Below are 24,709 nucleotides of genomic sequence, written 5' to 3'. Positions count from 1 at the left end.
TTTTTCTAAATGTTTTTTTTGTCATGAAGTTTATTGTTAATATTTATTAACAAATGGCCACCCTTTTGTTTTTACACTGCTGCTACCCGCTGTTAAATATTTATGCATAGTCACTTTACCCCGACCTACACATACAAATTACCTCAACTAAAGTGTACCGGTGCCCCCTGTATATAGCCTCGTTATTGTTATTTTATTGTGTTACGTTTATTTTTTAAATTTTAATTAGTCAATATTTTCTTAGCTCTATTTTCTTAAAACTGCATTGTTGGTTAAGGGCTTGTAAGCATTTCACGGTAAGGTAAGGTATACCAGTTGTATTCGGCGCATGTGACAAATACAATTTGATTTGATTTAATATAAAATGTAGTCAGTTCAAATCACAGATGTGGGATCCTATCCATGAAATCACACCAGTATGTACACTAGGAATAGGGGGGAGGAGGACATACAGAGGCATGAAACATTAGCTGTCAAGTCAGTGGTATGGAGCCGAACTGTCACTGCCAAAAGAAAACAGCCATAGGTTGTCTTTTTAAGTGTTCTTTGGTAGAAATGGCTTTCACACAAATAACATTTGGTCAATGTTATGACAGTATTTCAAGAGTGTATATTCTAACGTTGAACAATAGACATTTCGTTTTTCCAGAGGTCTTACTTCATACATAAAAGTTGTGAACAATGCAATCATGATAGTAGTTGGTCTAGCGAATCTCGACAGAGGGTCTATGGTTGGTCCTCGAGCTGTCCGCCTAGTGGCTCGGAGGTCCTAGTAATGTTGGGGACAGGGATGGGAATGGAGTTTGGTGAAGGGTGAACCCCCCTTCTTTGCGAAATAGCAAGCTCTATTCTGCGGTAAAGATGGCGGCGGCAGAGGGGGCGCGCAGTGGCCGGAGCACGGCGAAACGACCCTGAAAGGCTCCATATTTCATAGAAACTCGGACGTGGGGGACCGAATATTACTGTCTCGAGATCCCACGGGCCGTTGGCAGAGAGTTGTTTTCAGTGATTTATCAGACTTTTGCTTTATTGTTTGAGGTAAGGTGGGTGGGTTTCACAACGATATAGCTAACAGCTAACGTCAAGCTAGCTAGTTAGGAGACGGGTTGAGGAAGACTTCTGAACAGGCCGCTCCATAATTGGGGGATGTGAACTGGGAGTGTGCAGGGTTGGATAGCTTCGTCCCGAACATCTTTACACTGAACTGCGGGGATGGGACAACAGGTAGGCCGCGTTGGTGAGGGGACTTCGACAGGGCTGCCACCGCCACAACAACAGCAGCAACACCCGGGGAAGGGAAACAGGGGAAATGCCGGGAGGAGACCCCGGGAAGTCAGTAACGTTAGCACTGGAACACCGCCAGGCAGGGTTGCTGCCGTTAACGTGCCGGACCCAGCAATTAATATATTCACCCAGCATTCAGGTAGGAATAGCCACATGGTATTACACAATAGTTTATTTAATCAATTGGTCTGTGCAATAGTAGTCAAACTGTGATTTTTAATTGGCTAGCTAACCAGCCAATTTACTTCTACTAATCAACTCTGTGCTCGTCAACGACGCGTTAGCGGAAATACAACCAATTGCCATCAGTGCCAGCTCTAGTTGTACGGTTAGCCAGCATATGTTTGCTAGTTTTCTTGGTTTCTAATATGTTCTCGTACATTATCAGACAATGAAGTTGAAGAGCACAAGCGTGAAGTGACAATGACAGCTTGACATGTCCCACAAGTAGCCTAATGGTTGTGTGTTTTTTTCTTCATGCAGCTGTCTGGCATGGGCAGGTAACATTGCAGTCAGTGCTACTAACGAGGATTGGGGTTGTTATTCTGATCCCAAACAGAGTGATGAAGAAAGAGCCGTTTCAGGACTACACAGCTGCAAGCAGCAAAGGGACTGTTCACTTCTCCTGCCACTGAGAGATTCTTGTTAAACAATGATCTCTGCCACAAGGGGATGCAGTGGCAATTCCACTCCATTAACTCACTATGGCAGCCACAACAGTCTCACATTTCAGCCTGAAGAGGTTTACACATGCTCGGTTACAACATACTCAGCAGACAATTGCAGCTCAAAGTAATTTTTTGAATTATGTTTGTGTAACTGACTGTAATCCAACATATTCTTTGAGGATACTCTCATTTTCATAGACATTGTAAGGTACTGAAAGACTCACTGTGGTCAAATGATCTAGTTCCCCAGTGACACACTCAGTGGGCTCTGAGGGTCAAACTGGATAGATGCACTCTCATTGTGCTGCTGTCTAGGCCTGTTATGTGTCATTGGCACTCACAATTTGGTCAAGAGAAGGCAATCATTAAGGATCTCCCTGCAGGGAAACCATTATTGCATTTGGTCAGCTCTGAGCTAGAATGAATTGCTGTTGTGTATGTATGCTATTAGGTTCTGTATGACCATTAGGGAAGCATTATGTTGAGGGGGATGTTATTATTCTTTGCATGACAAAGTTATAATATCCATCCATGATTGTAACAACTATCCAGTCTACTGCTTCCATTGAGCTTCTGCTTGCCTAAGGGAAGGTCAGTCAAAGTCTCGTATGAAATCAGATGTGATGTGAATCGCAAGATTGTACGTCTCATCCAATAGTTGTTTTTTCAGCGCTCTGCACTGGGGCAAAGAGATACCTGTCACATCTCCACAATTAAACTCTTCAGCTGGAAACGCAAACCTGAAAAGTGCACACTGTTTTTTAAAATGTCAAGTGTCCTTTTTATAGCTGGATGCATAGCCAAGTTGTTGGAAGGCTGTTAACCTTGTAAACCTTCCATTATATTTTGAAGTATGAAAGCATTTGTTTGTGCAACTCTCTCCTTGACCTAGCATAATCAATTCTAATGTAAGTCTAGGCTATATGATGCAGTTATTACCTGGCAGTGCCACTGTTCGGTAATATCAATGTGTTGTGAAGTCATTGGACCATATGAGTAAATTAGCAATGTGTCAATGTCGAACATGGTTTTGTCTGTTCATAGAATTTGAGCCCTGCACATCTGGCTGAGTTATGTGACCACACACCAAGGCTGCTTTAACAAAGTTATTTTGCAACAAAGCACATTTCCTCCTTCCTTTGCTGAGCAAGATGATTTGAGATCCTTCCTCCATTTTGCCATTTGTGATTGCCACTTGAATAGTTGATCTTTTGTGTGGTTTGTCAATGGTGAAAGGCCTAGGTGTACAGTGCAGTTCTTACCAAATGAAAATGCAATGACTTCGTAATCATGTTTTGATACTGTGGCTATTTTAGATGTATGTCTCAGTCTGTGACCTTTTCGAGGTGTGTGTGTGGTAAGTGTGTACTGGTGTCCATGTTTGTATGGGTTATGCCTGTGTACGTGTCTTTTTTCCTGAAGAGATTCACGGTGGGGACAGACAAGTTTTCTAAATCAATGGCCTCTGCATGTCACTGTCCCCCTAGGTGACTCTGCGCATCCCTGTTGGGTCACGATGCCATTTTGGTATTTCTTTATTTATTCATTGTCTCCGGATCTTAGAATACGTTTCTTTGCAGCGTTATGAAAACTAAACCCTACGTAACTCAGTGGCATTTTAAACCAGAGGGAACGGTATCTTTGATATGTAATATGTAGCCTCAGTGAAAGAAGGTTCACATTCCCCCTAACCACATCATGAGTTTAGAGTGCTCATCCAGTGTAATGCTCTTCCGATCAAGTGAACTTAGAATTCTTCAATCGCATAATGGCTTGTATGGAACTATGGTCTTTCATTTTGCTCTGCCTTGGGCTCTCTCTTGTTTGCAGAATTCACAGAAGTGCTGATTTGGCCATCAAGCCCATAAGCAATTCAGCAGGTTGAGCGGTCAAGAGCAGGTTTCATATACTTGATTAGGAAATGCGCCACTTGTATTTGACATCTCTGCTCTACATGTTCACCCTCTGCCTACCTTCATAAAATGGAATGAATTCCAGGGTAGGCAGGACAGTGGATGGGTGATCTGCCCATTATCCCTGATACATAAACTGATTTGCATTAGGAATGAAATTGGATTAGACAAATCCTCTTTTCTATATGTGCAAAGGCCCCTACAACCAAAATAAGCCTCACAGTACTGCTAATTGACTTTGAGGCAACTGTAAGATTTTAACAAATGTAAACTTGATGTGTTGAAGTAATCATGTCCTTTGGTGGCTTATCTGGGTGACTGGATCCTCTCCCCCACCCAGCAGGTCACCCCAAGTTGCATCGTTCAGCCACTAGAAGGAGCTCCGTCTCGTAATTTTCAGCCCTATAAATGCTGGGTAGTTGTGTTTATTTGCATGTTTACCAGGGTATGTACTATGCTTATGCATGCCATGAAGCGCATTGATTATTGTGGGGGACTATGTTCTGGTAATATAGTACCCTCTGTACTATTGCTTCATTAATTATTCATTCTTGCTCCTCTCTGTGCCTGACTGGTGAAAGCATGAGGCTGGAGACTAAAGACAGCACTTAATCCTGGCTCATTTTCCCCTTCCCAGTGGAACTCATTCTACTCTCATTAAAATAACCAAAGGAAATGGTCGGAGTCGATGTTGCTGCTGTTGCAAATGATACCTGTCCCACCTGAGCTTACATACTCCCACATATATATCATATTGGGACTTTGTTTACCCTACATAAGGTCAAGTTGTTTACTGTCTATCTTGTAAAACCAAGATCAGTGGTTTTCAACTGGTTTTGCTTGGGGAACAAAATCGAACCAGGTTGTCTCGGTCGCGAGGAAATATTCGCATTGTGGAAAAAGAATCACCAAATTACAATCTGCAAGCTATTTTTAATGCTATATTGATAGTAAATGTATCAGTTATAACAAGTTAACAACATTCTCACCTCTTTGACAATAATACAATGGTGCCCATATTCTTGATGAAGAATGTTAATAAATTCACTGACTTTGGACACAAAATCAACCAAAATAGTGCTGCTGTTAGCTCTACAATGAAAATACTGTGATTGAAGACATTTTTTTTCAGAGATTAAATTATTAACAAATGTAAGTTATGTTCAGACTGGAGTGTATGTATGTGTGTGTTTATGTTTTTTTCCTTTATACAAACATATACATAAAAGAAACTGACATCCAGGACCCACTTAAACTACCGTGAACCAAATTTGGGTCTTGACTCACCAGTTGAGAATTGCTGACCTAAATCATATAGGTCCAGATACAGTATGTCATGCTGCTGTTGGTTTTCCAAGTGGGAGACTGGTCTATTGGGCTGCTTAGTGAAGATGTCTGATTTGAAATGCAAAACCAGTTCAGTGTTGACTGGGTGCCAGCACTTGGCCTGGGTTGTGTCTGACTGCTCTATCAGTGCTTATCCAGAGATCCAAGCTCCTGGCTTGGACCCTATTCCCTCAGCGGGACTGAGTCTCTATCAACTATCACTCTCATCCCAGACTACTTGGTTCTCTCTGTGCCCAAAGCTCAGCTCAAATCCTTCATCTTCATTCCCTGTCTTCTCATCTGCCTCTGTGTCATCTTAGTGGAGTTGAAATTGAGCACTGCTTATACCCGGGATAATCCTCTCTGTCCTCCCTCTTCTTCCTCTGCTGTTTAATCACACACCAGAGTCGGCCTTAATCTGGCCTTTAATGTGGTGCAGCCAGGGCCGCCTCCATGCTCTCTTGTGTTGAGCAGTGGGGGTGAGACCAAGAAGCTCAGCCACAGAGGGGGCCAATTTCTCTTTCAATAGACTGGGATAATTTCAAAGAGAATGAAGCGAGTGGCTAACCTGGGTGCTATCAGAAGCCTTTGATACGGTGCCTTGTGCAGGGTTATTTGGGTGGCCAAGCCCTCCATATGGAAGCAATGGGAAAGTAATCTCGTCAAACTCACTGTATTATCACAGGAACATGAATAGACCCACTGAAGTCAGTGTAATCCTCTTCAGCCAGGCCTGAATGTTCATAGTAATTTCAGCAGTTCGAATACCCGAGTCGACAAGGTTAGAAAAAGGAAAAAAAATCTGTGCCCTTGAGCAAGGCATTTAACCCTATTTTGCGTCCAGGGACGCTGTACTACTATGGCTGACCCTGTAAAACAACACATTTCACTGCACCTATCCAGTGTGCGACAATAAAACACAGTGCCTTGCGAAAGTATTCGGCCCCCTTGAACTTTGCGACCTTTTGCCACATTTCAGGCTTCAAACATAAAGATATAAAACTGTATTTTTTTGTGAAGAATCAACAACAAGTGGGACACAATCATGAAGTGGAACGACATTTATTGGATATTTCAAACTTTTTTAACAAATCAAAAACTGAAAATTGGGCGTGCAAAATTATTCAGCCCCCTTAAGTTAATACTTTGTAGCGCCACCTTTTGCTGCGATTACAGCTGTAAGTCGCTTGGGGTATGTCTCTATCAGTTTTGCACATCGAGAGACTGACATTTTTTCCCATTCCTCCTTGCAAAACCGCTCGAGCTCAGTGAGGTTGGATGGAGAGCATTTGTGAACAGCAGTTTTCAGTTCTTTCCACAGATTCTCGATTGGATTCAGGTCTGGACTTTGACTTGGCCATTCTAACACCTGGATATGTTTATTTTTGAACCATTCCATTGTAGATTTTGCTTTATGTTTTGGATCATTGTCTTGTTGGAAGACAAATCTCCGTCCCAGTCTCAGGTCTTTTGCAGACTCCATCAGGTTTTCTTCCAGAATGGTCCTGTATTTGGCTCCATCCATCTTCCCATCAATTTTAACCATCTTCCCTGTCCCTGCTGAAGAAAAGCAGGCCCAAACCATGATGCTGCCACCACCATGTTTGACAGTGGGGATGGTGTGTTCAGGTGATGAGCTGTGTTGCTTTTACGCCAAACATAACGTTTTGCATTGTTGCCAAAAAGTTCAATTTTGGTTTCATCTGACCAGAGCACCTTCTTCCACATGTTTGGTGTGTCTCCCAGGTGGCTTGTGGCAAACTTTAAACAACACTTTTTATGGATATCTTTAAGAAATGGCTTTCTTCTTGCCACTCTTCCATAAAGGCCAGATTTGTGCAATATACGACTGATTGTTGTCCTATGGACAGAGTCTCCCACCTCAGCTGTAGATCAGTTCATCCAGAGTGATCATGGGCCTCTTGGCTGCATCTCTGATCAGTCTTCTCCTTGTATGAGCTGAAAGTTTAGAGGGACGGCCAGGTCTTGGTAGATTTGCAGTGGTCTGATACTCCTTCCATTTCAATATTATCGCTTGCACAGTGCTCCTTGGGATGTTTAAAGCTTGGGAAATCTTTTTGTATCCAAATCCGGCTTTAAACTTCTTCACAACAGTATCTCGGACCTGCCTGGTGTGTTCCTTGTTCTTCATGATGCTCTCTGCGCTTTTAACGGACCTCTGAGACTATCACAGTGCAGGTGCATTTATACGGAGACTTGATTACACACAGGTGGATTGTATTTATCATCATTAGTCATTTAGGTCAACATTGGATCATTCAGAGATCCTCACTGAACTTCTGGAGAGAGTTTGCTGCACTGAAAGTAAAGGGGCTGAATAATTTTGCACGCCCAATTTTTCAGTTTTTGATTTGTTAAAAAAGTTTGAAATATCCAATAAATGTCGTTCCACTTCATGATTGTGTCCCACTTGTTGTTGATTCTTCACAAAAAAATACAGTTTTATATCTTTATGTTTGAAGCCTGAAATGTGGCAAAAGGTCGCAAAGTTCAAGGGGGCCGAATACTTTCGCAAGGCACTGTATATACACTGCCGTTCGAAAGTTTGGGGTCACTTAGAAATATCCTTGTTTTTGAAAGAAAAGCAAAAATTGATCAGAAATACAGTGTAGACATTGTTAATGTTGTAAATTACTATTGTAGCTGGAAACGGCAGATTTGTATTTTTATGGAATATCTACATAAGCGTGCAGAGGCCCATTATCAGCAACCATCACTCCTGTGTCTCCAATGGTACGTTGTGTTAGCTAATCCAAGTTTCTCATTTTAAAAGACTGACTGATCATTAGAAAACCCTTTGCAATTATGTTAGCACAGCTGTAAACTGTTGTTCTGATTAAAGAAGCAATAAAACTGGCCCTTCTTTAGACTAGTTGAGTATCTGAAGCATCAGAATGGCCAGAAACGAATAACTTTCTTCTGAAACTCATCAGTCTATTCTTGTTCTGAGAAATGAACGCTATTCCATGTGAGAAATTGCCAAGAAACTGAAGATCTCGTACAACGCTTTGTACTACTCCCTTCACAGAACAGTGCAAACTGTCCCTAACCAGAATAGAAAGAGGAGTGGGAGGCCCCGGTGCACAACTGAGCAAGAGGACAAGTTTTTATTTTATTTTTTATTTTTACCTTTATTTAACTAGGCAAGTCATTTAAGAACAAATTCTTATTTACAATGACTGCCTAGGAACAGTGGGTTAACTGCCTTGTTCAGGGGCAGAACAACAGATTTTTACTTTGTCAGCTTGGGGTTTCGATATGGCAACCTGGCCTTCTAGGCTGTTCTGCTCATCTTAATCTTTTCTTTTTATTGGCCAGTCTGAGATATGGCTTTTTCCTTGCTACTCTGCCTAAAAGGCCAGCATCCTGGAGTCGCCTCTTCACTGTTGACGTTGAGACTGGTGTTTTGCGGGTGCTATTTAATGAAGCTGCCAGTTGAGGACTTGTGAGGCGTCTGTTTCTCAAACTAGACACTCAAATGTACTTGTCCTCTTGCTCAGTTGTGCACCGGGGCCTCCCACTCTTTCTATTCTGGTTAGAGACAGTTTGAGCTGTTCTGTGAAGGGAGTAGTACAAGGCGTTGTACGAGATCTTCCATTTCTTAGCAATTTCACACATGGAATTGCCTTCATTTCTCAGAACAAGATTAGACTGATGAGTTTCAGAAGAAAGTTCTTTGTTTCTGGCCATTTTGAGCCTGTAATCGAAACCACAAATGCTGATGCGCCAGATACTCAACTAGTCTAAAGAAGGTCAGTTTTATTGCTACTTTAATCAGCACAACAGTTTACAGCTGTGCTAACATAATTGCAAAAGGTTTTTCTAATGCTCAATTAGCCTTTAAAAATGATAAACTTGGATTAGCTAACACAATGTGCCATTGGAACACAGGAGTGATGGTTGCTAATAATGGGCCTCTGTGCACCTATGTAGATATTCCATTAAAAATCAGCCATTTCCAGCTACAATAGTCATTTACGACATTGACAATGTCTACACTGTATTTCTGATCAATTTGATGTTATTTTAATGGATAAAAAATAGGTCCTTTATTTTTTAAAGAAAAGCTTTCTAAGTGACCCCAAACTTTTGAATGGTAGTGTGTGTATACATGTTTTTTTAAATCTAGCGTAGCCGAACTATGGAAAAATTTAACAAATGGCTAATGAAAGGCCAGCTGGTGCTGTATACTGCCTTACAATTTCCATAATATCATGGGGTCAATTGAAATGAGATGTTATATTTTCTGCCTTAGGACTTTTGCTCCGAGTCCCACTTGATCCTGTCAGGCTGATCCTATCATCTCACCTTGGCTGGACTGTGATGCAACGTATGTATACCATTTTGCTTCGTAACTGATGTAATCATCTCTAGGCTTATGTCTCTACACCACACAGAAGGCACTCGTGTCTCTCCACACAGTGGTCCAGTTGGTTTCACATTGCCAAATGTCAAACGAACTAAAACTCCTCATCAAAACCAGGTGTCCATACAAGTAATTTGTTTATTGGACAAAAATGCTCATGCTAAATCATCTACCATTATCATGAAACGCTACTTGTGTGTCCCAATCGTCATATTTCTTTTTCAACAACATGTGGGAGGAAACCGTGCAATAGCCGCTCTAACTGTGAAGTGAATAGCCAATATTCAGTGGCCTATAGCCCCCGTACCCCTAGTCTGCATCGGATGCTCTCATAAATGCGCTGCTATACAGTTAAATCCATATGAATTCAATCACTTTTTGACAGCACCCCTTTTGATTTGAACAAAACATTCCATAAATATTTGCCCATTGTTGAAGTGAACAGAAAGTTACTCTTTGGACCTGAATACCAAGACATCTAAGAGAGAAAGTTGACCTATTTTGCGTACCCCACCATACCATGAAACATCTTCATTACTGGAAAATGAATGGTTGAGATTTGATATAATTTAAAAGCTTACGAACAAGGGTGTCAAACTATTTTATAATGTTTATAACAATTGGTATATTTGAACATTATGTAAATTCTCTAAAAACACATGAACCTCAAATGTTTTTCATATTTGCATATGTTGTTGCTTAGACCTTTCTTTACATCCTGGGGTTTTTGTGTTGTGCCCGCCATCGGTTGAGAAACAACATGCTCTTGAGTACAGGGTGGGTGTCATGTTTTGGCTGATAAATGTACTAAAGTTGAAATTTCAACTTTTCAAATGGTACCACAAAAAGAGTTCCACAAATCAGAGAATGTTGAGTTGAATGGAAATAACCATCCACCCTCCAAAGGAAACTTATTGAAATCATATAAATATTTGTATTGCTTGTAACTGTTTCGGGTAATGCAATTTCTTGTGCTGTTAGGGGAATAACCTGTGTGTAAATGTAATCTGTTGCTGTATTCTTTTGTGTTATCTGTGATCGTTTTGTTTGTCTTGTGTAGTTTCTTAATCATTGTACCTAAACTCTGTGTAAACATGTATACGCAGGGCCCAGCTGTAAAAGAGACCTTGATCTCAGTCTGTGTTCCTTGAAATTAAGGTATAATAATAGAATAGACATGACCATTAAGTTGATATTCGATGGTGGGTGGACCGGCGTCCATCTTTATGGTACTAATTATAATGAACAAAAATATATAAATGCAACATGAAACTATTTCAGCAATTTTTACTGAGTTATAGTTCCTATAAGGAAATCAGTCAATTGATATCAATTCAGTAGGCCCAAATCTACGGATTTCACAAGACTGGCAGGGGAGCCAGGCCCAGCCAATCCGAATGCGTTTTCCCCCAGAAAAGGGTTTTATTACAGACATAAATACTCCTCAGTTTCATCAGCTGTCCAGGTGGCTGGTATCAGACAATCCCACAGGTGAAGAAGCTGGATGTGGAGGTAGTGCGCTGGCATGTTTACACATCGTTTGCGGTTGTGAGGCCGGTTGAACATAGTGCCAAATTCTCTGAAATTACGTTTGAGGCGGTTTATGGTAGAGAAATGAACATTCCATTTTCTGGCAACCGCTCTAGTGGACATTCCTGTAATCTGCATGCTCCCTCAACTTGAGACATGTGGTGTTGTGTGGCACAACTGCATATTTTCGAGTGGCCTTTTGTTGTCCCCAGCACAAGGTGCACCTGTGTAATGATCATGTTGTTTAATCAGCTTCTTGATATGCCACACCTGGCAGGTGGATGGATTATCTTGGTGAAGGAGGAATATTCACTAACAGGGATGTAAACAAATTTTTGCGCACAATTTTAGAGGTGCTTTTTGTGCATATGGAAAAATTCAATCTTTTATTTCAGCTCATGAAACAGAACCAACACTACATGTTGCGTTTTTATCATTTTGTTCAGTATAGAATTAAAAATGTACTTTCAATGTACATTTTCATGGCGTACCAGCTAAGTTACTCTGGTCTGAAGAAATAGAATTCATAGAATGGACCTATGATTAAAATGAAGCCCACTCTGTATTCAAGAGCATGTGTCTCAACCAATGGTCTGCTACAACAATGTAAAACAAATCAGAGTTTACACATCTTTTTATAATTAATGTTAAGGTTGAGTGTCGTCATTTTTATATAATATTTTTTTAAGATACTTTTGGTCATGTGTATGTGGATCACGTGCTTGTCGAACATCTCTTTCCAAAATCATGGGCATTCATATGGAGTTGGTCCTGCCTTTTGCTTCTATAACAGCCACTACTCTTCTGGGAAGGCTTTCCACTAGATGTTGGAACATTGCTGTGGGTACCTGCTTCCATTCAGCCGCTAGCATTGGTGAGGTCAGGCACTGATGTTGGGCGATTAGGCCTGGCTCGCAGTCGGCGTGCCAATTCATCCCAAGGGTGTTAGATGGGGTTGAGGTCAGGGCTCTGTGCAAGCCAGTCAAGTTCGTCCACACCGATCTCGACAAACCATTTCTGTATGGACCTCGCTTTGTGTACGGGGGCGTTGTCACGCTGAAACGGGAAAGGGCCTTCCCTAAACAGTTGCCAAAAAGTTAGAACCACAGAATAGTCTAGAATGTCATTATATGCTGTAGTATTAAGATTTCCCTTCACTGTAACTAAGGGGCTTAGCCCAAACCATGAACAACAACCCCAGACCATCATTTTTTCCTCCTCCGCCAAACTTTACTGTTGGCACTATGCATTGGGGCAAGTAGCATTCTCCTGGCAGCCGCCAAACCCAGATTCATCTCTCGAACTGCCAGATGGTGAAGCGTGATTAATCACTCCAGAGAATGCTTTTCCACGGCTCCAATGGCGGCGATCTTTACACTACTCCAGCCGATGCTTGGCATTGCGCATGGTGATCTTAGACTTGTGTGTGGCTGTTCGGCCAGGGAAACCCATTTTATGAAGCTCCCGACTAACAGTTATTGTGCTGACGTTGCTTCCAGTGGCAGTTTGGAACTCAGTAGTGAGTGTTGCAACCAAGGATAGACGACTTTTAGAAGCTTCAGCACTAGGCGGTACCGTTCTGTGAGCTTGTGTGGCCTACCACTTTGCGGCTGAGCCTTTGTTGCTCCTAGACGTTTCCACTTCACAATAACAGCACAGGGCAGAAATTTGATGAACTGACTTGTTGGAAAGGTGGCATCCTATGACGGTGCCACGTTGAAAGTCACCGAGCTCTTCAATAAGGCCATTTTCATTTTTGTCTATGGAGGTTGTATGGCTGTTTGCTTGATTTTATACACCTGTCAGAAACGGCTGTGGCAAAAATACCAGAATCCATTCATTTGAAGGGGTGTCCACATACTGTGTCTATGTAAACTCAGCAAAAAAAGAAACGGCCCTTTTTCAGGATCCTGTCTTTCAAAGGTAATTTGTAAAAATCCAAATATAACTTCACAGATCTTCTTTAAGGGTTTAAACACTGTTTTCGATGTTTGTTCAATGAACCATAAACAATTAATGAACACGCACCTGTGGAACGGTCATTAACCTCTCTGGGATATGTGGAGCCAAAACCCAGAGAAAATGCAGAGCGCCAAATTCAAATAAATTACTATAAAAATCTAACTTTCATGAAATTACACATGTAAGATACCAAATTAAAGCTACACGTGTTCTGAATACAGCCAACATGTCAGATTTCAAAAAGGCTTTTCGGCAAAGGCAAACTATGCTATTATCTGAGCATAGCACCATAGTAAACAAAGCGAGAAAACATACAGTGGGGCAAAAAAGTATTTAGTCAGCCACCAATTGTGCAAGTTCTCCTACTTAAAAAGATGAGAGAGGCCTGTAATTTCCATCATAGGTACACTTCAACTATGACAGACAAAATGAGAAAAAAAATCCTGAAAATCACATTAGGATTTTTAATGAATTTATTTGCAAATTATTGTGGAAAATAAGTATTTGGTCACCTACAAACAAGCAAGATTTCTGGATCTCACAGACCTGTAACTTCTTCTTTAAGAGGCTCCTCTGTCCTCCACTCGTTACCTGTATTAATGGCACCTGTTTGAACTTGTTATCAGTATAAAAGACACCTGTCCACAACCTCAAACAGTCACACTCCAAACTCCACTATGGCCAAGACCAAAGAGCTGTCAAAGGACACCAGAAACAAAATTGTAGACCTGCACCAGGCTGGGAAGACTGAATCTGCAATAGGTAAGCAGATTGGTTTGAAGAAATCAACTGTGGGAGCAATTATTAGGAAATGGAAGACATACAAGACCACTGATAATCTCCCTCGATCTGGGGCTCCACGCAAGATCTCACCCCGTGGGGTCAAAATGATCACAAGAACGGTGAGCAAAAATCCCAGAACCACATGGGGGGACCTAGTGAATGACCTGCAGAGAGCTGGGACCAAAGTAACAAAGCCTACCATCAGTAACACACTACGCCGCCAGGGACTCAAATCCTTCAGTGCCAGACGTGTCCCCCTGCTTAAGCCAGTACATGTCCAGGCCAGTCTGAAGTTTGCTAGATAGCATTTGGATGATCCAGAAGAAGATTGGGAGAATGTCATATGGTCAGATGAAACCAAAATAGAACTTTTTGGTAAAAACTCAACTCGTCGTGTTTGGAGGACAAAGAATGCTGAGTTGCATCCAAAAAACACCATACCTACTGTGAAGCATGGGGGTGGAAACATCATGCTTTGGGGCTGTTTTTCTGCAAAGGGACCAGGACGACTGATCCGTGTAAAGGAAAGAATGAATGGGGCCATGTATCGTGAGATTTTGAGTGAAAACCTCCTTCCATCAGCAAGGGCATTGAAGATGAAACGTGGCTGGGCCTTTCAGCATGACAATGATCCCAAACACACCGCCCGGACAACGAAGGAGTGGCTTCGTAAGAAGCATTTCAAGGTCCTGGAGTGGCCTAGCCAGTCTCCAGATCTCAACCCCATAGAACATCTTTGGAGGGAGTTGAAAGTCCGTGTTGCCCAGCAACAGCCCCAAAACATCACTGCTCTAGAGGAGATCTGCATGGAGGACTGGGCCAAAATACCAGCAACAGTGTGTGAAAACCTTGTGAAGACTTACAGAAAACATTTGACCTCTGTCATTGCCAACAAAGGGTATATAACAAAGTATTGAGAAACTTTTGTTATTGACCAAATACTTATTTTTCACCATAATATGCAAATACATTCATTAAAAATCCTACAATGTGATTTTCTGGATTTTTTTCCCCCTCATTTTGTTTGTCATAGTTGAAGTGTACCTATGATGAAAATTACAGGCCTCATCTTTTTAAGTGGGAGAACTTGCACAATTTGTGGCTGACTAAATAATTTTTTGCCCCACTGTACACTCAATTGAAATTTGGTAGCATTGCCTTTAAATTGTTGAACTTGGGTCAAACATTTCAGGTAGCCTTCCACAAGCTTCCCACAATAAGTTGGGTGAATTTTGGCCCATTCCTCCTGACAGAGCTGGTGTAACTGAGTCAGGTTTGTAGGCCTCCTTGCTCACACACACTTTTTCAGTTATGCCCACAAATTTTCGATAGGATTTAGGTCAGGGCTTTGTGATGGCCCCTCCAATACCTTGACTTTGTTGTCCTTAAGCCATTTTGCCACAACTTTGGAAGTTTGCTTGAGGTCATTGTCCCAGAAGACCCATTTGCGTCCAAGCTTTAACTTCCTGACTGATTTCTTGATGTTGCTTCAATATATCCACATAATTTTCCTCCCTCATGAAGCCATCTATTTTGTGAAGTGCACAAGTCCCTCCCTCACAACATGATGCTGCCACCCGTGCTTCACAATTGGGACGATGTTCTTCTCCCCCCGACCCCTTTTCCTCCAAACATAACGATGGTCATTATGGCCAAACAATTCTATCTTTGTTTCATCAGACCAGAGGACATTTCTCCAAAAAGTGCGATCTTTGTCCCCATCTGCAGTTGCAAACTGTAGTCTGGCTTTTTCTTATGAGGTTTTGGAGCAGTGGCTTCCTTGCTGAGCGGCCTTTCAGGTTATGTCGATATAGGACTCGTTTTACTGTGGATATAGATACTTTTGTACCTGTTTCCTCCAGCATCTTCACAAGGTCCTTTGCTTTTGTTCAGGGATTGATTTGCACTTTTCGCACCAAAGGAAGTTCATCTCTATGAGACATAATGCATCTCCTTCCTGAGCGGTATGACGGCTGCGTGTTCCCATGGTGTTTATACTTGCGTACTATTGTTTGTACAGATGAACGTGGTACTTTCAGGAATTTGGAAATTGGTCCCAAGGATGAACCAGACTTGTGGAGTTCTACAATTTTCTTTCTGAGGTATTGGCTGCTTTCTTTTGATTTTCCCATGATGTCAAGCAAAGAGGCACTGAGTTTGAAGGTAGGCCTTGAAATCCATCCACAGGTACACCTCCAATTGACTCAAATGATGTCAATTAGCCTACCAGGAGCTTCTAAAGCCATGACATCATTTTCTGTAATTTTCCAAGCTGCTTAAAGGCACAGTCAACTTAGTGTATGTAAACCACGGGAATTGTGATACAGTGAATAAGTGAAATCATCTGTCTGGTAACAATTGTTGTAAAAATTACTTGTCATGCACAACGTAGATGTCTTAATAACCGACTTGCCAAAACTATAGTTTGTTAACAAGAAATTTGTGGAGTGGATGAAAAATGAGTTTTAATGAATCAAATCAAAATTTATTTGTCAAGTGTGACGAATACAACAGGTGTAGTAGACCTTACAGTGAAATGCTTACTTACAGGCTCTAACCAACAGTGCAAAAAAGGTGTTAGGTGAACAATGGGTAAGTAAAGAAATAAAACAACAGTAAAAAGACAGGCTATATACAGTAGCGAGGGTATAAAAGTAGCGAGGCTACATACAGACACCGGTTAGGCTGATTTGAGGTAGTATGTACATGTCGATATGGTTAAAGTGACTATGCATATATGATGAACAGAGAGTAGCAGTAGCATAAAATAGGGGTTGGTGGCGGGACTCAATCCAGATAGCCCGGTTAGCCAATGTGTGTGAGCACTGGTTGGTCGGGCACAATTGAGGTAGTCTGTACATGAATGTATAGTTAAAGTGACTATGCAGGAATGATAAACAGAGAGTAGCAGCAGCGTAAAAATAGGGGGGGTGCCCACAATGACAATAGTCCGGGTAGCCATTTGATTACCTGTTCAGGAGTCTTATGGCTTGGTGGTAAAAACTGTTGAGAAACCTTTTTGTCCTAGACTTGGCACTCCGGTACCGCTTGCCATGTGGTAGTAGAGAGAACAGTCTATGACTGGGGTGGCTGGGGTCTTTGACAATTTTTAGGGCCTTCAGGCGTGTCAAGGTCCTGGATGGCAGGCAGCTTAGCCCCAGTGACGTACTGGGCCGTTCGCACTATCCTCTGTAGTAGAGGTTGACCGATTTAATCGGAATGGCCGATTTAATTAGGGCCGATTTCAAGTTTTCATACCAATCGGAAATCGGTATTTTTGGGCGCCGATATTTTTTTATATTTTTTTTATTTTTTTTTACACTTTTATTTAATCTTTATTTAACTAGTTAAGAACACATTCTTATTTTCAATGATGGCCTAGAAACGGTGGGTTAACTGCCTCGTTTAGGGGCAGAACGACAGATTTTCACCTTGTCAGCTCGGGGGAACCAATCTTGCAACCTTACAGTTAACTAGTCCAACGCAATAACGACCTGTCTCTCTCTCGTTGCACTCCACAAGGAGACTGCCTGTTACGCAAATGCAGTAAGCCAAGGTAAGTTGCTAGCTAGTATTAAACTTATCTTATAAAAAACAATCAATCAATCATAATCACTAGTTAACTACACATGGTTGATATTACTAGATATTATCTAGCGTGTCCTGCGTTGCATATAATCTGACTGAGCATACAAGTATCTGACTGAGCGGTGGTAGGCAGAAGCAGGCGCGAAAACATTCATTCAAACAGCACTCTTGTGCATTTTGCCAGCAGCTCTTCGTTGTGCGTCAAGCATTGCGCTGTTTATGACTTCAAGCCTATCAACTTCCGAGATGAGACCGATAAGTCATACAGAAAATGCAACCAAACAACACATTCCTGAATGTGTTATTATGAATTTACTTTCTCCCTGACACTGAAAACTTCATGTAAAATATGACTCTGATCATTGTACAAGAAGCCCATTTTCTGGCTATTTATACCAGAAAGAGCGTGGTGGGACTCCCCATAATAGAGGAATAAAACATCAAAGTGGAGTATGGCTGGATAGTTAGCGCGCGCTACTCACTCTGAGCCTTGGGGTGGTTGTTTCCCTTGCTCTGCATGGGTAACGCTGCTTTGATGTGGTGGCTGTTGTCGTTGTGTTGCTGGTTCGAGCCCAGGGAGGAGCTAGGAGAGGCACGGAGGCTATACTGTTACACTGGCAATACTAAAGTGCCTATAAGAACATCCAATAGTCAAAGGTTAATGAAATACAAATGGTATAGAGAGAAATAGTCCTATAATTCCTATAATAACTACAACCTAAAACTTCTTACCTGGGAATATTGAAGACTCATGTTAAAAGGAACCACCAGCTTTCATACGTTCTCATGTTCTGAGCAAGGAACTTAAATGTTTTCTTTCATGGCACATATTGCACTTTTACGTTCTTCTCCAACACTTTGTTTTTGCATTATTTAAACCAAATTGAACATGTTTCATTATTTACTTGAGGCTAAATTGAATTTATTGATGTATTATATTAAGTTAAAATAAGTGCTCATTCAGTATTGTTGTAATTGTCATTATTACAAATACATTTTTTTTAAAGTTTTAAATCTACCGATTTAATCGGTATCTACTTTTTTGGTCCTCCAATAATCGGTATCGGTATCTGCGTTGAAAAATCATAATCCGTCGACCTCTACTCAGTCAGAGGCAGAGCAATTGCCGTACCAGGCATTGATGCAACCGGTCAGGATGCTCTCGATGTTACAGCTGTAGAACCTTTTGAGGATCTCAGGACCCATGCAAAATCTTTTTAGTTTCCTTAGGGGGAATAGGCATTGTCGTGCCCTCTTCACGACTGTCTTGGTATGTTTGGACCATTCTAGTTTGTTGTTGATGTGGACACCAAGGAACTTGAAGCTCTCAACCTGCTCCACTACAGCCCCGTCGATGAGAATGGGGTCATGCTCGGTCCTCCTTTTCCTGTAGTCCACAATCATCTCCTTTGTTTTGGTTACGTTGAGGGATATGTTGTTATTCTGGCACCACCCGGCCAGGTCTCTGACCTCCTCTCTATAGGCTGTCTCGTGGTTGTCGGTGATCAGGCCTACCACTGTTGTGTCTTCTACAAACTTAATGATGGTGTTGGAGTCGTGCCTGGCCATGCAGTCGGGGGTTAACAGAGGACTGAGCACACACCCCTGGGGAGCTCCAGTGTTGAGAATCAGCGTGTTAGATGTGTTGCTACCTACCCTCCAGGATCCAGTTTCAGAGGGAGGTGTTTAGTCCCAGGATCCTTAGCTTAGCTTTGAGGGTACTATGGTGTTGAACGCTGAGCTGTAGTCAATGAATAGCATTCTCACATAAATGTTCCTTTTGTCCAGTTGGGATAGGGCAATGTGGAGTGCAATAGAGATTGCATCATCTGTGGATCTGTTTGGGTGATATGCAAATTGGAGTGGGTCTAGGGTTTCTGGGATAATGGTGTTGATGTGAGCCATAACCAAACTTTCAAGGCATTTCATGGCTACGGAAGTGAGTGCTATGGGTCTGTAGTCATTTAGGCAGTTTGCCTTTGTGTTCTTGGGCACAGGGACTATGGTGGTCTGCTTGAAACATGTTGGTATTACAGACTGACAGGGACATGTTAAAAATGTAAGTGAAGACACCTGCCAGTTGGTCAGCACATGCCCGGAGCACACGTCCTGGTAATCCGTCTGGCCCCGCAGCCTTGTGTATGTTGACCTGTTTAAAGGTCTTACTCACGTCGGCTACGAAGAGCGTGATCACACAGTCATCCGGGACAGCTGATGCTCTCATGCATGCCTCAGTGTTGCTTGCCTCGAAGTGAGCATAGAAGTGATTTAGCTCGTCTGGTAGGCTCGTGTCACTGGACAGCTCGCGGCTGTGCTTCCCTTTTAGTCTGTAATAGTTTGCAAGCCCTGCCACATAAGACGAGCGTCGGAGCCGGTGTAGTACAATTCAATCTTAGCCCTGTATTGACGCTTTGCCTTAATGATGGTTCGTTGCAGGGCATAGATTCCCGCACCTTGAAAGCGGCAGCTCTACACTTTAGCTCAGTGCTAATGTTGCCTGTAATCCGTGGCTTCTGGTTGGGGTATGTACGTACAGTCACTGTGGGGCGGACGTCCTCGATGCACTTATTGATAAAGCCAGTGACTGGTGTGGTGTACTCCTCAATGCCATCGGAAGAATCCCGTAACATGTTCCAGTCTGTGATAGCAAAACAGTCCTGTAGTTTAGCATCTGCTTCATCTGACCACTTTTTTTTATAGACCGAGTCACTGGTGCTTCCTGCTTTAATTTTTGCTTGTACGCAGGAATCGGGAGAATAGACTTGTGGTCGGATTTACCAAACTAATGTATGTAAACTTCTGACTTCAATTGTGTGTGTGTATTATCGAATAGCTTGACAACCCTGTTTTGTCAGCTTTAAAATGATATCCAACTCCACCATTTATCTTTTCCAGTGATTAAGACATGGTATGTTGGGGTATGCCAAATGGGTCAACTTTGAGCACTTTTATCTCCTGAATGTTTTGGCATTCAGCTCCAAAAAGTCACTTTCTGACCACTTCTTCCATGGGCAAACATTTAAGGAATGTTTTCTTTTAAATCAAAGGGTATGTAGTTATTGAATTCAAATGGATTTACCCATATTGATACTGCATTTAATTAAATGTTATCTGTCAAACAACCAATAATACTGCGCTGCTGGTTCTTTTCCTGTGTTTGGTCCGGACTGCGTTCTCACCTGCAGCAAAACGCACCATGGTACGAATTGAATCTGACCGAGACCACCCTTTCTGGGTGAACCACGGTGCGTTTTTAGTGCTCTCCTGAGTGCGAATAGTGTTCACACCAGTCCAAACTAACTTAACTAAGTGGGTAAACCAAAGTTCAGAAAAACCTCTCAAAACCAATTCGGTGTGAAAGCCCCCTAAAACCAGAAAGCTCAGACTCATCTTATTAAATACTTCCCACCGCTTGAACCTGTGTCATCACCTGGATCCTGGCTAGGTTGGGTTAGCCAGGGTTAGTCATCTTTACAGGAATCTGGTAGTTTCATATTAATCAATGCTCTTAGGTTTCTCCTGCTTTCATACCCCACCACACAACCTCTTAGAGTACTTTACACGTTTACTCTTGAAAGAGCCTGTGGCTAAGCATGTTATTGTGTTAAAGGCAGGTGGGGACTCGGTACTATAAGGGAGAAGGTAGGAGCATCTCTGGCTTCAAACCTGTCATTTGTTCTCTGAGATGAAGAGGAGGATGTAAAGTGAGCATCACTCATGGTGTTCTGTTCTGGCATTCCACCCAGGTCTTTGTTGTGTCAATGGGAGAGTGACTGGGAGGGTCTGCCTTTGGCCCTGGTGGGGGAAACACTGACTGGGACAGGTTCTCAGAAACAGTGATCCAGTAAACACTGTCTAGAATAGATTCTCAGGAACAGGGACTCTTCTCCTGAGTGATGCTGCTGAGTGGTGATTAGTTAGTTACAATATCACCCCATCCGATTGGGAAAGACCCTCCTATCGGTCTGCCTGTCTGAGCCTCTCTTGGGATCTGCTGGATCGTATCCTTATGGTGGATGATGCCAATCATACCTCCACCCTTCTGCTGTGTCACAGAGCCCAGCCCAGCACAACACAACGGTAGACTACTGCCAGACCAGGAAGAACAAGTACTTCAGGTAGTACAAACTGAGTGAACCAATGAGCTGCACACATGTTACAAAATAGAGGTTCTCTTTAAATGTTTGTAGTAAACAGAAGGAGCAGGCACATCTATGGAGGCATGCCAAATGCCATGACTTTCAAGTGACTTAATTTTCCACTCATCACTTTTCATTGTTCCAAACTAACAATACTGTGTACTGTAACTTAGCATTTTGCAGGAGTTAATTGAGACAATAATAGTGTGGTGTTGTATTTTGGTTTTGCTCACACAAACATCAACATGAACATGGATGGAATATTTTTCAGCCTCACTATGTGCATCCTGAAGAGGAAGATTAAAGGCAGAATGTGAGGCATTGTGGATGGCCTTCCTCTAGTCCACTGCAGAGAGTTATATAGACCAATACTTACTGTTTTGTGAGTGAGCCTGGAGGGACGCACTTACTCCACATTAACCAATTAAAGGGCCATGGTGGGCAGGCAGTGGGCTAGAGCCCCATTATTAGGGTGACTGATTTACACTGTCCAGTCTGTAATTGCTGTATGCCTAGTGGAGCACAGGCTATAGATGAATGGTACATGGTGTTTCCCAACACCCCGGTGTCTCATTATTTGCTCACTGACATTTATGGGAATAGGATGTAGATGAGTAGGGGGGGTCCTGCCCGTAAGGCTTATTACTAGCACAGCTAAGGCGCTGGCCAGACCTAAAGGGCTCTGGTACTGTCCTCTTCCATTATGGTTTGTACAACCATCACCACTTCTAAAGCCCCTCAAATCTGTCTGGATCAAACTTCAGCTGTTCATTTGAATCCCCCTGATTAGGAAAAGTTGGGAATCAATTATGGTAATTGTGAGTGTTTCCTAAATGTGTTGGCCTAATTCAATAGTTGGGTGATCTGTGTTTTTAAGGAAGGTTTCGTGATTTAGAATTGTCTGTTTTTTTGGGTTGTGTTTATTGTTCTAAATGCTTTCCCCAGCAGTGCTGTTGAACAATGTAACTCAACTCTGGTAGAATATTATTAGCCCCTGCTGTGTTGAAATCAGGTTGCATGGAAGACTTGTCAAGTTGATACTAATGCTCACTTTGCCTGGAGGTAATAAATTAAGGATGACAATCCACTTTTCCTAATCAAACCAACACCCAGAGATCGACTCCCCACTGTTGTGATTTGATGTGAATGGGTCATTTATGTGTCCTCGTTAACAACAACAGATGGCTACTGCCAACTCTGCCTCTCCTCAGCCACTCAGCCTCTACACTAGATTGCTGCATGGGGATCTCTGTCTGTACAACTGCCCTCTTCAGAGTGGAGTTGAAGTGGCACTGTCCTCTGCAGTCCATGTCTGTTCAGCTAAAAGCATGTCTGTCTGTTCTGATCCACTGTTCCTCTAACCAAAGGCCTGTCTGTCTGTTCTGACCCACTGGTCCTCCTGCTAAAGGCCTGTGTCTGTTCTGATCCACTGTTCCTCTAACCAAAAGCATGTCTGTCTGTTCTGATCCACTGTTCCTCTAACCAAAGGCTTGTCTGTCTGTTCTGATCCTCTAACCAAAGGCCTGTCTGTCTGTGTTCATCCCACATTAATTCTCTGGCTGTTTGGCCCGGCAGCGACAGGATTTGTCTTGTGTGCCTCTCATCCGTGACATTGTCTCAGCTTATTGTTAACATTTCCTCCAGCTCTCTATCTGAAAGCTGTGATTATTCAGGTGGTATTTATAGCCATGATGTTGCTTTGTTTTGCTCCGTGGCTAAAGATATTCCCAGGCCAGCGGGCAGTAGTACATAATACTGCTTGTGGTTTAGACGGTTTCAGTGGTGTCTCCTTCTAATACTCATAACTAGCTAACTGTTTTACACTGACTGAGGCCTGGTCATGTGTTGGGTTAAGCTATGTATTCTGACAGGGCACAGTGAAAGGATTCACATGTGGTCCTGCACAGGGATTGGGAGGGTGCAGAGGTGGCTAGTTCAGCTGCCACTTGCCTGGACAGACCCTACCAACAGCTGCAAGAGTGGTAGAGGGTGGGGTAGGGTGACCAGGGGGGTCGGTCTCTCAATATGCCCATTGAGCTGAAGCAGAACTGGAGGGGCACCACTGTCTCAGCTGTCTGGGGCTGGAACTGTGCCTGCTGCTCATACCCAAACACTGGTCAAGTCCCTGCTCACAGTCCTCTGCCCTCTGTAACCGCACAAAGGCACACACACATGTGCACACGCACCCATACAGGCACACTGACAGGCACACGACGTACCTCATGCATGACATACCAACTGGTGTGGGTCAATCTCAAGTTGTAAACAGCTTCACTGAGGAATAGTCAACCAGATTCAGCTGCGGGCGGAATTTTTTGAGGATGGTCAAGGGGCCGGAACATAATTACAAATCATTTGTAAAATATTTGACTAAAACACAACCATTTCAAACCATGCTTACATTTGTATGTGATGACATGTATCTCTCTATTATGCGTGGAATACTTGGAACAGAGTTGGTATTTTTACTGTCTTATGTCCAAAATATATACAGTACCAGTCAAAAGGTTGGATACACCTACTCATTCCAGGGTTTTTCTTTATTTTTACCGTTTTCTATATTGTAGGATAATAGTGAAGACGTCAAAACTATGGAATCATGTTGTGACCAAAAAGGCTTAAACAAATCCAAATATATTTGAGATTCTTCAAAGTAGCCACCCTTTGCCTTGATGACAGCTTTGCACACTCTTTGCATTCTCTCAACCAGCTTCATGAGGTAGTCACCTGGAATGCATTTCAATTTACAGGTGTGCCTTGTTAAATTAATTTGTGGAATTTCTTTCCTTCTTAATGCATTTGAGCCAATCAGTTGTGTTGTGACAAGGTAGGGTGGTATACAAAAAATAGCCCTGTTTGGTAAAAGACCAAGTCCATATTATGGCAAGAACAGCTCAAATAAGCAAAGAGAAACAACAGTCCATCATTACTTTAAGACATGGTCAGTCAATGTGTAAAATTAAGAACTTTGAACATTTATTCAAGTGTAGTTGCAAAAACCATCAAGCGCAATGATGAAACTGGCTCTTATGAGGACCGCCACAGGAAAGGAAAACCACATGTTAACTCTGCTGCAGAGGATAAGTTCATTATTTACCAGCCTCAGAAATTGCAGCCCAAATAAATGAT

The 24,709-nt window shown here is 42.3% G+C and overlaps 1 protein-coding gene across 3 annotated transcripts in view; it reads left to right on the top strand.

Annotated features, from left to right (window-relative positions):
• Positions 1–658: 658 nt before the first annotated feature.
• LOC112251019 (tyrosine-protein kinase ABL2) overlaps positions 659–24,709 on the top strand; it is a 41,835-nt gene continuing 17,784 nt past the window's right edge. The window contains exons 1-2 of one of the 3 annotated variants that reach the window (XM_024421631.2): positions 659–1,423; positions 9,468–9,542. In XM_024421631.2, the coding sequence (XP_024277399.1) occupies positions 1,213–1,423; positions 9,468–9,542 (286 nt within the window). In that variant the 5' untranslated portion in view covers positions 659–1,212. The remainder of the gene's footprint in view (positions 1,424–9,467; positions 9,543–24,709) is intronic. The other 2 variants (XM_024421634.2, XM_024421633.2) reach the window with 2 other exon arrangements.

This window comes from Oncorhynchus tshawytscha, linkage group LG05 (assembly GCF_018296145.1).
Source record: "Oncorhynchus tshawytscha isolate Ot180627B linkage group LG05, Otsh_v2.0, whole genome shotgun sequence".
Lineage (NCBI taxonomy): Eukaryota > Metazoa > Chordata > Actinopteri > Salmoniformes > Salmonidae > Oncorhynchus > Oncorhynchus tshawytscha.
This window is presented reverse-complemented; position numbering and strand designations above follow the sequence as displayed.